Source organism: Lampetra fluviatilis, chromosome 69 (genome assembly GCF_964198595.1).
Source record: "Lampetra fluviatilis chromosome 69, kcLamFluv1.1, whole genome shotgun sequence".
Classification (NCBI taxonomy): Eukaryota; Metazoa; Chordata; class Hyperoartia; order Petromyzontiformes; family Petromyzontidae; genus Lampetra; species Lampetra fluviatilis.
This window is the reverse complement of record NC_136343.1, coordinates 2837869-2853837: the sequence shown is the minus strand read 5'-3', so window position 1 is coordinate 2853837 and position 15969 is coordinate 2837869. Positions and strand designations below refer to the sequence as shown.

Genomic DNA, 15969 nt, shown 5'->3' with positions numbered 1-15969 from the left:
TAAATATTATAACACGTTGAATGCTGTGGATCTTTTATGTTTCCCGCTCCTGCTTACAGATCTACCCAACCTCCAAAACCACACATGCTGGCCGTTCCGACTCTGCATCCTCCAAAAAGTCCACCTCCACAAACTGCTGGATTTCATTTCACTCTCTCTCAGTCCGCAGCCTCCTCCAGCTTCAGGCTGCCTCTATTGACCACTTGGAGGTTAAAACCTTGCAATGGGAAAGGCACAAATCTGGCTGTCGCCTGATGAAGCTCGCTGTAATGACTGCGAAACATCATACTCCGATTGTAAATGTTGTGGCTTGGCTCTCCAACACACCGGTGTGCTGTACTAGTGACAAATTGGCATGTTCTGTTTACGTGACAACCCTTACTAGTTTGGCTGTGTCGGGTGGTGGCGGGTTTTAACGACACATTTATATATTTACACGATCTAACCCAAAAAACCTCTATTATGGGAAAGGCCTTTGAATGGAATGGAACTTCTTTATACTAAGCTCAATGATACACATCGACTTGGTCTCCATTTGACTCAGTATTGTCTAAAAAATCCACCCACACCTCCACATCCACAAATTTCTGGGAGTTGCCTCGCTCTGCCTCAGAGTCCCTAGTCTCCTCCAGCTTCACGCTGTCTCCATCGACGTGAAGGTCAGATTTTGGAGTTGAATCTTCATCCTCACATTTCACTATCACTTCTTCACTCTTTACCGTCACTTCACTTTTCACCTTCACCGATTCAAATTTCATTTTCACTTCTTGACATTTCGCCTTCAATCCTGGCCACGTTTCATATCTCAAATCTTTTTCTGGTTCTTGTTTCATGAGGGATGGACTCATTGCAGCACTTTGACTTTCACAAGCCGATTTCAGATTAATTTTCTGATGAATGGTTTGATGCTTGTTTCGATCCCCTAACTGTTGAAAACCCTTCCCCCCATATACAGTGAACTTTAAGGGTTTTTCTCCTGTGTGCGTTCTCTGGTGTCTTTTAAGAGGTGATGAATCTGCAAACGCCTTCCCACACACAGTACACTTGAAGCGTTTTTCTCCTGTGTGTATTCTCTGGTGTCTTTTAAGAGGTGAGGAATCTGCAAACGCCTTCCCACACACAGTGCACTTGAAGGGTTTCTCTCCCGTGTGTGTTCTCTGGTGGCCCTGAAGATTTGATGACCGTGCAAATGCCTTCCCACACGCAGTGCACTTGAAGGGTTTCTCTCCCGTGTGTGTTCTCTGGTGGACCTGAAGATTTGATGAATCTGCAAACGCCTTCCCACACACAGTGCACTTGAAGGGTTTCTCTCCCGTGTGTGTTTTCTGGTGTGTTTTAAGATGGGATGACTTTGCAAAGGCCTTCCCACAAACAGTGCACTTAAAGGGTGTCTCTCCTGTGTGACTTCTCTGGTGTATTTTGAGATGTGATGATTCTGCAAATGCCTTCCCACACACAGTGCACTTGAAGGGTTTCTCTCCCGTGTGTGTTCTCTGGTGGCCCTGAAGAATTGATGACCGTGCAAATGCTTTTCCACACAAAGTACACTTGAAGGGTTTTTCTCCTGTGTGTGTAGTCTGGTGTTCTTTAAGATTTGATGACTGTGAAAAGGCCAACCCACACACAATGCACTTGAAGGGTGTTTCTCCTGTGTGTATTCTCTGGTGTCTTTTAAGAGGTGATGAATCTGCAAACGCCTTCCCACACACAGTGCACTTGAAGGGTTTCTCTCCCGTGTGTGTTCTCTGGTGGCCCTGAAGATTTGATAACCGTGGAAATGCTTTCCCACACGCAGTGCACTTGAACGGTTTCTCTCCCGTGTGTGTTCTCTGGTGGACCTGAAGATGTGATGGATATGCAAACGCCTTCCCACACACAGTGCACTTGAATGGTTTCTCTCCCGCTGATTGTCTTCGCTCCATCTGACCAATTCTGTACAGCAAAGTGGCAGAGGAACTGGCAGCTGCAGACAGAAAACAGTAAGACCCACGCAATGTATGTCAGCATAGAAGCATAGAAATACATATATATATACACAGTCACACGTGATATTCACATATTACATAGACAAGAACACTCAAACATTAACGAGATATAAAAAAAGAATCATCCTCAAATGTATCACACAGGCTGTTTTACGGCACTTGCTACTATTGACGACCATCTGTTGGCCTGGTATAGCAAGGCAAGTGGTCAGTATAATGCCTGGAGGCCCAAGCATATTTAATATCAATGATAACCCATAACTCTATGTACAGAATGTCGGTTGTATCTGGCTACTGAAGAAATGTTAACTATTGCAAAAGTCTCATAAAAATAGCGAATAGTGTTAAAAATAAAACAATTCACATTAGGAAGAAATATTATAAAATGGACAAATTAATGTTCAATCACAACTTGGAAGTCCGAAGCCAGGCTCAGATTTGCTTGAATGCTTGGATGGACAGATGTAATTTCAGCTTCATGTGCTGTGTTTTCTATGCTTATGAAACATTCCATGTGTCGGGGACTGTACAAGAGAAGGTTCTAGAAGGCGCGCCTTGTGATGATTGGAAACAGGTGACCGGAAGGCACTGTAACAATTATTCAATTAAGGACACACATGTTATAGTAAAGTGGGGGGGGGGGGGGGGCGAGTATATAAGGGGGAGCGAGGCCCGCGGTCGGGGCGCTTACTCGGGGACTGATTCACGACCAGAGGTGGACGACGTTGGGGCCAACTGTGGAAACCATCGGGGTTGAAGATAGCCATAGCGATTGCGAGGGTGGCAGTCGTTACACTTGGACTGTATATACGTTCGGAAAACTAAAGCTCTACTCCCCTGAAAATGTATGTCTCCAAGGAGCTTATTTACACATGTAATAGAAAACCCCCATTTCTTTGATTAAACCTAGGTGTATAATATGGTCAATATACTTTACAGCAACAAAAAAAAACTTTACACTCTCCTGCACTGGAACAGTGAAGGTGGTGGTGTTGTGGCTAGAACCATGCCTGCCTGCCTGCCTGCCTTCATCTGCTCAGTACAGATGCTTATACTCTTCACCAAGTACTAACCTAGGAACAATTAACCCAGCAGAGGCCTACAATAAGTTAAGCTATCACTTGTCAATCATGTCTGCTGTCAGCAATAATACAACTGTGAATGTTGGCTCCATAATGCAGTGGACGAACAAATGTGCCTCCGCTCCCCATGTAGATACACTCTTACATACAGATATGTTTCACATGGATCATTGACAGATTATATAAAGAAAACAGCTACCAATCACCACTAATTGGTAGTAACATCATTACAGTGGTCATGCCATGATAGGTGCGAATTGAGGCCATGTAAGTGTGGAGCACTTGCAAGGAGGTCATGGGAATGATCCAGGTATCAAGGGATGACTGAGATGACTGACAGATGCATCACCTGTGTTACCAACTGTGCCAACTTGCTGCATTGATGTGTCACTCCTCTGACCTCCTCCGCAGAGATCGACCAACGAATGCAGCCTCGCCTGCCAAAGAGGCTCACTGATTATATTCTGTACGCATATCTCAGGGATTTGTAAGCTTCGAATACCATCAAGTCTGGCTCAATAGAGGATGAATCATAGGCAGGCAAGCCTTAATTGTATAAGACAGCACAGATGCTTCTTTAAAGGAGTCCACATTTCACATCCACAGAGAAAGGGGTCATAGCTGTGGGCAAGAAGATTCAGCGATTTGTATGGAGCAACGGTCCAGGCTGCTTCCTCACCATGTTAGACAGTCTAATTAAAGAATGCTGCTTGACTAATTTGAATTGAGACTTTAGCTGCCAAACCAGAGCTGGTCGTGAACACATTAACCAAGTATGGGAGCTCCTCCACCACCTGTAGAACTGCCTGATTACTCATAAAGAGGTGAGTAGGCGGAATGTTGGATGCCATGATATACCCAGGCAGGTGCTTTCTTTTTTTGGAACATATGTAAGGCTCCTCCTCATGATGAAATTATCCAGGTACAGAAGTCCCTAACTCCATCCCTTAACTGTAACCAGCCATCGATTAGCCTCTCATTGTAACTGCACCAAATGGGTTTTTGTAGGGCTATTGTGAGGTTCTCAAAACGATGCAACTATTAAAGATGCTACAGTCATACCTCGGTATGCGACCGCTTTGGAATACATCAAATTTGGTATACGTCGTGTTTTTATGAGAGAAAAAATGTCTTGGGATATGTCGTCTTGCTTGGGATACGACGCACTTGCTAGAACTTGTATGGGTCGGGATGAGTCACCGCGTACCCGTGTGAAACAAAGCGCCGCTCCTCAGTCTGCCTGTACAGTAGTTTTAATTGAAGGGGACTCTCCTTCCAAAAAATATCATCTCCTCCTCCTCCCCTTCCTCACCACCATCCTCGTAGACTATCAACTCCTCTCAGCAAGGTAAAGTGACATTAAAATTAATTTTTATTGAAATTTATTTATGCATTTATTTTAATTTATGTATGCATTTTAGTAATAAGTAGTGTCTAAATAATTTAATACAACCCCATTAATGTATAATATGCTCTTTAAAAAAAAAATCTTATACTCTGGAACGGATTATTTCCTTTCCCTTTATTTCTTATGGGAAAAATTCGTTTGGTATACGTCATTTTCGGTACAAGTCCTACCTTCTGGAACGAATTAACGACGTATACTGAGGTACCACTGTATCTTAATGTACAAACAGTCCCCGGGTTATGGAAGGGTTAGGTTCCTGGGAACGATCTGTAACCCCAATTTCCTATGTCGGACACTACGCAATTTGCCCCCAAAATCCAGACGAAATCCCATAGCCGGAAATATTTGTGTTGTACCGCCCCTACCCAATTACTCGTTCGTTTTCTCTCAGTACTGTATCGCGCTATAGTCAATTTTCTATCACGACCTGTATCGTATTGCTCTACATACGTTCTGCACTTCCTATGATTCTTTCATTTAATCGAATATCTACCCTAACACTACCCATAATTAAACTAATGGAATATATACTTATCCAATTATTTATGAACACCATGAGACATTCTAATATTAATTATTAACAGAAAACAGTCACTTCCGACTATTCGTTTACCATGCAATAGGCTAGGCCTAGACCTCTCTGATCGCTGTTGGTTTAGACCATAAGCAATCCAAGTGTAATGTTTAAATACAGTACACAATGTAAATAACTTATTAAATAAACTTCAAATTAAAACTATAAAGAGAAACATGGGAAAGACAAGATAGTTCTAAGCACAGAAAACCGAAATTACGTAATGCTACAAAAGAAAAATAATTAGGCAATGCTACAAAAGAAAAATAATTAGGCAATGCTACAAAACAATTCCATTTACCGTAATCTTTTCCAGTTATTATTCCAATGCAATTAAGGGTGATATTACACTGAAAGTTACAAGACGATGTGGCGAGTACAACATACTCACGGTAACAATGTAACAGCATGACTGAGAGTGCAGAGCGGCTATACACCACCGTTTTGGGGAAGATGCTGCCTGCCTTACGCCTCGCTCCACAGTATTCATCTACAACCTCAAAACGCTGGACTACTTACGCTTAAGTAACCAAGGCAAACATTTTCGCATGTTGAATTTTTATACATGATTTATGGGAGCATTTCCGTAAGGTTGGAATTCCGTAAGTCGGGTCTTCCGCTACCCGGGGACTTACCGTGATGTATGTGGCCAGAGGGACTTCCTCTCACACGCCAACTTGAACAGGAAACGGTTCCGAATCCTTGTCACGCAGCATGTGCCGGGCCTGCCCAAAATCATAAAAATCCTTAACAAATGTGAGCAGAGGGGCACGGATATCGTAAACAATGAACAACCAAAAGCTGGAGCCTCTTCATGGTACGTAGACCTTGATGACATCAAGAAAACAGAGGTCTAGCTTTTGAAAGAAAAAATCGATAACATCTGTGCTGTAGCAAAGAACAGAAAATACAGGAGACCTTTGGATATCGCAGGGGTTGCGTTCTTGGAACATGCCGAGAAAGCCAAAACAGCGATATTCAATACTTAAGCCTTACTGAAAGAACGGGGTTAGGTAAACGGCAACCAAAATACACATCACAATTGAAATAAGTACTATACAGCATGCCAACTAAACTAAAAACAAAACAATTTAAATAAACAAGTAGAAACTGTATTGAATAAAACATTCCAAGACAATAAATAGGATTATAAATACTGAATAAATACTCTACTTACAATGATGACAATGTGTATGCGTGAGTGGAGAGTGGTAAGTGCTTCGGGATAGCGTGCTGCGCTATGAACCCAGCGACCCGAGTTCAATTTCCGCTCACGCCCAAAAACATGACGATCATCTGAATTGGCCATGGGCCTTCCCAGCCTCAAATAAGTATCTGGTGTGTTGTGTAAACACAGCCACTGGGGAGAAAAAGGAGGCCGGGAATGATGCTGGTAACCTACCCCTTTGTGTACCGTGCCAACCTTTATAGGTGCTACTTGCCCTAACAGTCTGTTAAGGCTAAATGCTTGCATGGCAAAAGTTGAGGTGCCAGCGATTTCCTCACGTTCCTCACCCACCCCGCCCTCCTTCCCAGAACAGTATACTCACAAAAGTGTAAATTGGTATGCAAAGAGGTTGCCCGTGATAGGTCAAAACCGCAAAAAATAAACCCGTGGTATTCATGGGTCTACTGTATGACATTTGCGCATTATTGCCCTGGCCTGAAACTGCTTTGGGGCTTTGCAAGCTTCTTCTCTGCAGGTCTGGCAAGCTGAATATTCATTATCTGGCAATCAGTGTGGACGAACGTTAGATCTTCGTCCAATCCAGAAGAGATCATCGTTTAGTCTACGTTGTTTCTATAATTTTCCATAATGCAACCTGTGTAAAATCACCACCCTCCCTCAGCACCTTCCTTTGGAAGTCAATTATGCCTGGCACTAAAACTGCTCTTAGACTCTGGGTTACCCAAGCTGTGCAAATGTCACCAATCACAATATTCTGGGTTTAAACTTTGTCACCAGAATTTTGCACCATCGAACAATTGACAGTGTGGTTACTTACTGGAATATTTGAGGCATAGCAAAAGCAACAAATATATATACACACAAACACACGTTAAAATACACAAACCCGTGTGTTAGCTACCCAGCTCGTTAACACACTCCCAAAACACGCTCTACAAAACGGTAATACTAACAGAGGCTAAACATGCAAATAAAAAAAACAAGGTACAGTGTTAACTTACACTCGCAGTCAAATAAAATACATTAACACACATGAGCATATTCCAATGCACACACATACACACAGTTACCCGCAACAAAGACCCCCAATATAGCCTTAACAATAAGGTCAGGAGTGGGTGTATGGCCAGCACCACACCCGACCGCTTTTGTTTCTCCAGTGGCTATGTTTATACACTGCACCAGGCACTCATTTGAGGCTGAGTCGATCTAGGGAGGCCCAAGTCTGGTTCAGATAGTCACTGGTGTTGGTGGCGGTGAGTGGGAAATGAACTCGTGTTGCCTGGTTCGTAGCGCAGCGCGCTATGGGGTTACATTATCGCACACAACAGCTGCCATTCGCCATCGCCACGAAGTGAGCTCTACGCCGCACAGCTTTACTCACTTTGTAAGCCCTTATAAGCAGTTGCATTTGGAGGCTTGCCCCCTCTTTTCTCTCCGCCTAATGAAGACCGCTTGTGTTGCGATCGAAACATCGTGGTTTTTAGCTTTTAATTTATTTTTAAATTTTATTTTTATTTTTCTATCTACGTGACTTTACTGAAAGAACCAAGAATATGAGCTCTACCAGTATGAGTGCAAAGGAACCCACACCGACTGCAGAAGCTACTAGTCAAACTGCCTCCTTTCGATTTAAAGCTTTCGTGACTGCAGGGATTCATCTTCTTGGTTCTTTCGGTAAAGTCACGTAGAAGGGAAGTAATAAAATAATAAAAATATAACATAATAAAACAATTCTCACGACGTTTCGGCCACAACGCAAGCAGCCGTCCTCAGGCGAAGAATGAGAACATTATCAAGCTAGGAGCTTATATAGGTGTAGCGAGGAGGAGCGCCTTAACAAAAGAATGTGCATATGAAGAGGAATTTAGCATACCAATGGGCAATGCATAGGAGGTGGGCGGAGGGGTTTCAAAGTCCCATTATGCCCATGCATTATGCAGGATCAACAGCACCACGGGGGGGCGCAAGGAACAGCGTTAATAAAGGAAAGGAATGTTAGTGATATGTAGCTGCATTTGCCAAACAACCACGTAGAAAACCAAAGTGAAAACTACATAAAAAACTAAAATATAAACTGATACTTACTATACTCTACAATAAGCTGAGTTACTAACAACAAATAATAAATTACAATTCTACGTCGTAAGAAGTATATAATATACTTCCATCTAAACTTTATTCTCTTAGCATATACAGTACTATATACTGCCATAGATAAACCCAACATTAAATTATATACTGTATTGCTGTAAACCACCCTATACTTTATACATTTTAATATAACACTATGTATTATTCAACTCACCCTAATGTGTATCGAAATGGTTTATTACGTCCTTCCAATGATTGCTAAGTCTGAATCCATCTTCTCGGTTAAAATTGTCTCTGTGTTTGTATATGTGGATCGCCTCATGAACGAATCTCTCATGATAGCCAGATGGCTTGCAGAGAACCTCCGTCTTGGAGAAGTCAATGTCATGTGAGCCCACTGAGTTGTAACAGTGGTCTGCCACGGCTGAGGTGTTTGTCCTACCGTGTTTTAGATCAGCTTTATGTTCACGAATGCGGTCTGAGACGTGTCGTTTGGTTTCCCCAATGTAACTGCTACCACAGAGGCAACTTAGTTTGTAGACGCCAGGGTACTGTATGTCTGGAATCACATCTTTTACAGACGGTACCAGATCACGGATTTTACGTACTGTGTTGAATCGGACCTGGATCTTGTGTTTAATCAGGATTTTGGAGATCTTTTTTGTGACCCCAGCAATGTAGGGTAAGGTGATGGTCTTGAAAGGCTCCTCAACAGGATCTTTCTTGATGGTTGGAGTGATGGCTTTGCGGATTGTGTAGTCGGAGTAACCATTAGCTTTAAGAGCTTGGCGTACGTGTTTGAGTTCACTGGAAATGTGTTCATGGTCGGAGATGCATTGGGCTCTATGATATAGAGTCTTGATGAGGGAATTCTTCTGGGATGGATGGTGGTGGGAATCCGGTTTTAGATAAGCATCCGTGTGGGTGGCTTTCCTGTAGACAGAGTGGCTCATTGAACCATCAGGTCTCCTTTTGATTAGGACATCCAAAAAGGGTAGCTTGCCATCATTTTCGACTTCCATGGTGAATCTGATGGCTGGGTGTATGGAATTGATGTGGTCGAGAAATTGGTCTAGAGCAGGCCGGCCATGTGGCCAGATGACAAAAGTGTCGTCTACGTATCTCTTCCATAAGGTCGGGCGTAGAGTGGCAGTCTGGACAGCGTCCGTCTCAAATTTCTCCATGAAGATGTTGGCTACAACCGGAGATAGGGGGGAGCCCATTGGGGTGCCCTCAATTTGCTTGTAGAAGGTTCCATTCCAGGTGAAGTATGTATTGGTTAAGCAGTGTCTCACCAGGGGGGGTACCCCAGCATTTAGTCCTTGATGAACCAAGTCTTCAATGATTGCGATGGTGTCAGGCACAGGCACCTTGGTGAACAAGGAAACCACATCAAAACTGACAAGCAGGTCGTCTGGGGACAGGGAAATCCCCTTGATTGTCGATACCAGGTCAGTAGAGTTTAGTACTGCAGAGGTGGTTTTTCCAGTGAAAGGCCGTAGGATTTCGGACAAAAAACGAGCCAGTTTGTAAGTGGGGGAGTTGATAGTAGAGACAATGGGACGAAGAGGTGTATCTTCTTTATGTATCTTTGGCAAGCCGTACAATCTTGGTGGCCTGGCCACATGGCCGGCCTGCTCTAGACCAATTTCTCGACCACATCAATTCCATACACCCAGCCATCAGATTCACCATGGAAGTCGAAAATGATGGCAAGCTACCCTTTTTGGATGTCCTAATCAAAAGGAGACCTGATGGTTCAATGAGCCACTCTGTCTACAGGAAAGCCACCCACACGGATGCTTATCTAAAACCGGATTCCCACCACCATCCATCCCAGAAGAATTCCCTCATCAAGACTCTATATCATAGAGCCCAATGCATCTCCGACCATGAACACATTTCCAGTGAACTCAAACACGTACGCCAAGCTCTTAAAGCTAATGGTTACTCCGACTACACAATCCGCAAAGCCATCACTCCAACCATCAAGAAAGATCCTGTTGAGGAGCCTTTCAAGACCATCACCTTACCCTACATTGCTGGGGTCACAAAAAAGATCTCCAAAATCCTGATTAAACACAAGATCCAGGTCCGATTCAACACAGTACGTAAAATCCGTGATCTGGTACCGTCTGTAAAAGATGTGATTCCAGACATACAGTACCCTGGCGTCTACAAACTAAGTTGCCTCTGTGGTAGCAGTTACATTGGGGAAACCAAACGACACGTCTCAGACCGCATTCGTGAACATAAAGCTGATCTAAAACACGGTAGGACAAACACCTCAGCCGTGGCAGACCACTGTTACAACTCAGTGGGCTCACATGACATTGACTTCTCCAAGACGGAGGTTCTCTGCAAGCCATCTGGCTATCATGAGAGATTCGTTCATGAGGCGATCCACATATACAAACACAGAGACAATTTTAACCGAGAAGATGGATTCAGGCTTAGCAATCATTGGAAGGACGTAATAAACCATTTCGATACACATTAGGGTGAGTTGAATAATACATAGTGTTATATTAAAATGTATAAAGTATAGGGTGGTTTACAGCAATACAGTATATAATTTAATGTTGGGTTTATCTATGGCAGTATATAGTACTGTATATGCTAAGAGAATAAAGTTTAGATGGAAGTATATTATATACTTCTTACGACGTAGAATTGTAATTTATTATTTGTTGTTAGTAACTCAGCTTATTGTAGAGTATAGTAAGTATCAGTTTATATTTTAGTTTTTTATGTAGTTTTCACTTTGGTTTTCTACGTGGTTGTTTGGCAAATGCAGCTACATATCACTAACATTCCTTTCCTTTATTAACGCTGTTCCTTGCGCCCCCCCGTGGTGCTGTTGATCCTGCATAATGCATGGGCATAATGGGACTTTGAAACCCCTCCGCCCACCTCCTATGCATTGCCCATTGGTATGCTAAATTCCTCTTCATATGCACATTCTTTTGTTAAGGCGCTCCTCCTCGCTACACCTATATAAGCTCCTAGCTTGATAATGTTCTCATTCTTCGCCTGAGGACGGCTGCTTGCGTTGTGGCCGAAACGTCGTGAGAATTGTTTTATTATGTTATATTTTTATTATTTTATTACTTCCCTTCTACGTGACTTTACCGAAAGAACCAAGAAGATAAACTGCCTCCTCTCCCAGTTCCAGATAAGGTTTTGCCCACGAATTGCAAATGTCACCAATCACAATATTCCGGGTTCACCACTCTGGTAAAATGTAGCAGCCACTCTGATTAGTAAGACAATCAGAGTTGTTAGATATATTTAAGTCTGTCTTTAAAACTCACCTCTATAAACTGGTCTTCATCCCCGGCCTAGTTTCGCCGTTTACCTAAGCGAGTGGGTGAGTGATTGGGTCACCGAGTGGGTGAGGTGATTGATTGAGTAGGGAGTGAGTGGGTCATCCAGTGAGTGAGTGATTGAGTTAGTGGGTGTGTATATTTCGTACTTTTGATACACAGCACGGATTGGTGGGGTCCACGGATGAAATGCAGCACTTTACAAATGTAAATTATAATTGTATTACGAATATTGCAGGCATATTATACACACCAACACGCACAATATGCTTCCATATAGATGTTCAAGTATTTTTTCTAGCGTTATTTTTCATAAGTAGGCCATTGTGTACTGGCGTCATGGTTGAAATGTATGATGATAGAACTATTTTGATTAAAGAAGAAAAGGCTTTAACCTTTTCGGCAATAAGATAGACATTAAGATCAGAATCTTTAAAATGAGAATCTGTCTTCTGGAGGAATGTAACAGATGTCCAGTCGGGGCGGGTCAGAAAGTTACAAAAACAAACATCGTTGGCTACGTACGGTGTGAAAGAAGTTCAACATACAAAAAACGATAGGAGTGCAAAATAGATGAAAGGTAATTCACGAAAAATAAATAGAAATGAATAAAGTACATAGTCCAATTTGCAAACAGATATCTATTGAAAGGCAGCATTAAGTCTGCATTAACCAAACATTGTTGTGATATATTTTAACACAAACATCAAGTCTGTATCAACCACATGATATTTTTATTTACAAGGCAATGTTTTCAGTAGATTTGCTCTTTATTTGACTTGTTATTAAACCATTGGACAATCCCGAAAAATATGCGACGTGCATCCAATTGTCTATGCGATTCTTTGGGTCTCTGTGCAATTCTTTAGGTCTCTGTGCGATTCTTTGGGTCTCTGTGCGAGTCCAGGGGTTCCTGTATGACAGGGACATGCGGTCAGCGGAGGCAGGGGAGGCACAGCCTTACCAGTCATACTCCCAATGAAAATAGCTGTAACGAAAAGTTAAAAATAATAAAATAAAAACTACGAATTTTCCACTGATCTGTTATCTCATTTCTGTACGATTCCAATAATTTTTATAGTCAAAATCGCCAAATTTGCGGAGCTCCGCTGCAAATACAGGGAGAGAGGTGAGGCAGCGACGAGCTCAGCCTCCCCTCTGATTGCGCAACCCCTCAGAAACTGGATGGAGCGCGGGCAATAAGCTCGTGCCTGTTACTATTTCTCTGTAATGATTGGAATCAAACAGAAATTACATTTGTCACACAGATCAGTGGAAAAATCTTCATTTTTTTCCTAACAGCTACTGTATTTTCATTGGAGTATGACAGGTGGGTCTCTGCCTCCCCTGACCGCACGTCCCTGCTGTATGACTGATTGTCTTAACCGTCTCCCAGATGTTTCTGCCCAAAGGTTTGGAACCACGTATCGTCTTTTGGCATCTCAATTCTGCTATTTATAACCTCACTAGCTTTACTGCCCCAGCTTCACCCGGGACTTAATTTACCACGCCCGGCCGCCTTTGTCTCTCCAGTGGCGATGTTCACACACCACACCAGTTAATTGTTTGAGGTAGAGTGGACCTAGGGGAGGCCCAGGACCGGTTCAAATAATCGTCTGTGGTGGTGGCCGTGAGCGGGAATCGAACTCGGGTCGACGGGTTCGTAGCGCAGCGTGCTAACCCATACACTGCAATGCGTTACAGTTCCACATGCGCGGGTCACATGCCAGATTTGACGTCTCAGCTCACTTGCTGTGCAAAAAATATATGCATTATTGAGCTCCCCCCCCCCCCCCCCCCAAAAGTGTATTCAATGGACTTCAATGGGGAAATAAACTTCTGGACTGGTATCGTTCAAATATTGCAATGCTGAACAAATGCCTCCAGTTTACTCAATCAGGAATACGCGAATAAGCATCGCCCCTCCTCCCGACTGCCAAGCCAACTCGGCAGGACGCTCCTGAACTGAAGTAAAGAGACTCCGTGTGATAAAGCACTCGAGTGGGCACCACGCTGGCGAGATTTTCACGACATCGCCCGGTATACAGGAGGTCGTGGGTTGGATCCCGACGCTGACGCGTGTTTATTTGGAGTTTGCGTGTCTCTCTTTCTGCGTGGTCGCGTGGATTTGAACTCCAAATTTAGAAGCACGAGTTTAGAGCATTTGAAAGCAATAAATTTCCACACGATGACAAGCCACTTTGTTGTGGGCAGGTCGCTTCTGAAAGATATATAGCTAAAAATAGAAATATTAAAACAAAACATGGTTTTAAAGTAATCAGCCAGGTGAGGACAAATAAAAATTAACAAAAATCAAAGCAAATACAATCAGGCGATGGCAGGAGGCAAGGCCAGCATGGCTAGGCCACACTTTGTAATGTTCCAACCTGGACATCGATTCCATTCTCGCTGTTACACTCAATTGATATCCCGAGGAGAACAATAGAAGAAGCGAGGCTGTACCTCAATAAACAAAAACCACCACCAAAAACCACGACCACCACCACGATTTGAACTTCTCACCTCTGATCTCAGTTGAGTGGCGAGCAGCTTTCCGGGACTTCGTGACGTCACGCCGATTCGCGCGGTGGAGATGACATGACGTCACTAGCGAGTTTACCCCCTCCCACTGAATAAATTATATTATTGGTTCTTTAGGTAAAGTCACGTAGAAGGGAAATAATAAAATAGTACAAATATACAACAATAAAAAATGAATGTAATTTTTTCATAATAAAGTAAAAAAAGTATAAAACAATACATTATTGTATTACTTCCCTTCTACGTGACTTTACCGAAAGAACCAAGAATATGAATCCCTGCAGTCACGAAAACTTGAAATCAAAATTTGAATAAATTATGTTAATGAGACAGCACCTGACATTGAGTGATTGGGCGTGGCTGCTGAACCGGACACAATGAACTCGCGACATATTTAGTGGGTAAATTACAATCTTGATTTGAAGCTTTCGTGACTGCAGGAATCCATACTCTTTAGTTATTTCGATAAAGTCACGTAGGTATAAAATATAATAAATCACGATGTTTCGGGCGCAACACAAGTGTCCGTCATCAGGTGGGAAAGCATTGTCTGCTGCTGAGGCAGACTGTTTTAAAAGGTTTGAAATTGGTGTAGCCCAAGGGTCATAAAGAAGTGGCCGGGGCTAGTGATGTTAATGTAAGAAATTAGCATGTAACTGTAAGATAGGAGGAGAGCAGCCTCCTCGACGAGGGCACGGAAGTGGCTATGTTAATGTGAGAGATTAGCATGACGTTAATGTGAGAAATTAGCATGTAACTGTAAGATAGGAGGAGAGCGGCCTCCTCGACGAGGGAGTGCAACCCAACGGGTGCAATCCAAAGGGCATGTGAGTATGAGAGTGCAATCCAAAGGACATGTGAGCATGTGAGCATGAGAGATCTAAGAGAGAGGCATAGAGAGAGAGACACAGAGAGTCGGAAATAACAGCTGACATAGGCAGGTAGGATGGAAATATCACAGTCAGTAAAGACTTTACCTGGTTAATAACGGGGTCATTCTATGTAACGTGAGTCCCCGACGACCGACGCTCCAAGACCCCCCGAACCAACCCCGCATGGTTAGCTCTTCCCGCCAGACAACCCCGATCGCTCTGCATCCATCCCTCTTATTCTCCCGAGCGTGGCCTCGCTCCGCCTCCAGCCACGCCCCTTCCTCGGTCTCTTTCGACGGAACCGGAGCCAGCGTCACATGTCCTCCGGGCCCCCGTTTCCGGGCCCCCTTCCCCACTCAGTGTCGGCACGTCCCCTCTCTCTCTCTGCGACGGGGCCTTGCTCTGTCGGGCCTGCTTCCCCGCCACATCTCCGTCGGCCCCATCGAGAGGTACGTGCGCACTCATTCACCAGTTGTGGTTGTGGTCGGCTTATACGCCATAGAGACGCTATTTACGTCTCTACACATGTAACATAATTGTCAGAGTAATGTTTGTTTGCATGTTCACCACAAGAACGTTTAGTTAATGCAGACTTGATTCCTTGTAAAAGGTGTTGGTGGCCGTGACGGGGCTTTGCTCGGTTCGTAGCGCAGCATGCGAACCACTGCACCACCGCTCCTCACTCGCCCACCACTCACCACTGATGCAACCATCACAAACGCATTTGAACATCAGTATCTGCACCGCATCAAAGACACAGACCCCACTGTTATAGCCTCATCAGGCTTTTGGGGAGCAAGTGTTGTTAGGGGCTATCCATAAATGACGTCACGCACCTGGGGGGGGGGGGTGGTCAGACATTTGTGACGATGTGTGACGAGAGGGGGGGTTTGAGAAA

General features: G+C 43.6%; 2 protein-coding genes across 2 annotated transcripts in view; both read right to left on the bottom strand.

The window, feature by feature from the left end:
- Positions 1 to 14215, bottom strand: part of LOC144952715 (uncharacterized) — an 83465-nt gene extending 69250 nt beyond the window's left edge. The window contains 2 exon segments of the mRNA XM_078883207.1: positions 5685 to 5795; positions 14182 to 14215. Of these exon segments, the coding sequence (XP_078739333.1) occupies positions 5685 to 5788 (104 nt within the window). The 5' untranslated portion in view covers positions 5789 to 5795; positions 14182 to 14215.
- On the bottom strand, positions 316 to 5771 carry LOC144952713 (uncharacterized). The gene is made up of 2 exons (XM_078883205.1): positions 5685 to 5771; positions 316 to 1963 (listed from the first exon to the last, which is right to left on the bottom strand). Exon 2 carries the CDS (start codon positions 1920 to 1922, stop codon positions 507 to 509), a length of 1416 nt encoding a protein of 471 aa, XP_078739331.1. The 5' UTR covers positions 1923 to 1963; positions 5685 to 5771; the 3' UTR covers positions 316 to 506.
- Positions 14216 to 15969: the final 1754 nt, after the last annotated feature.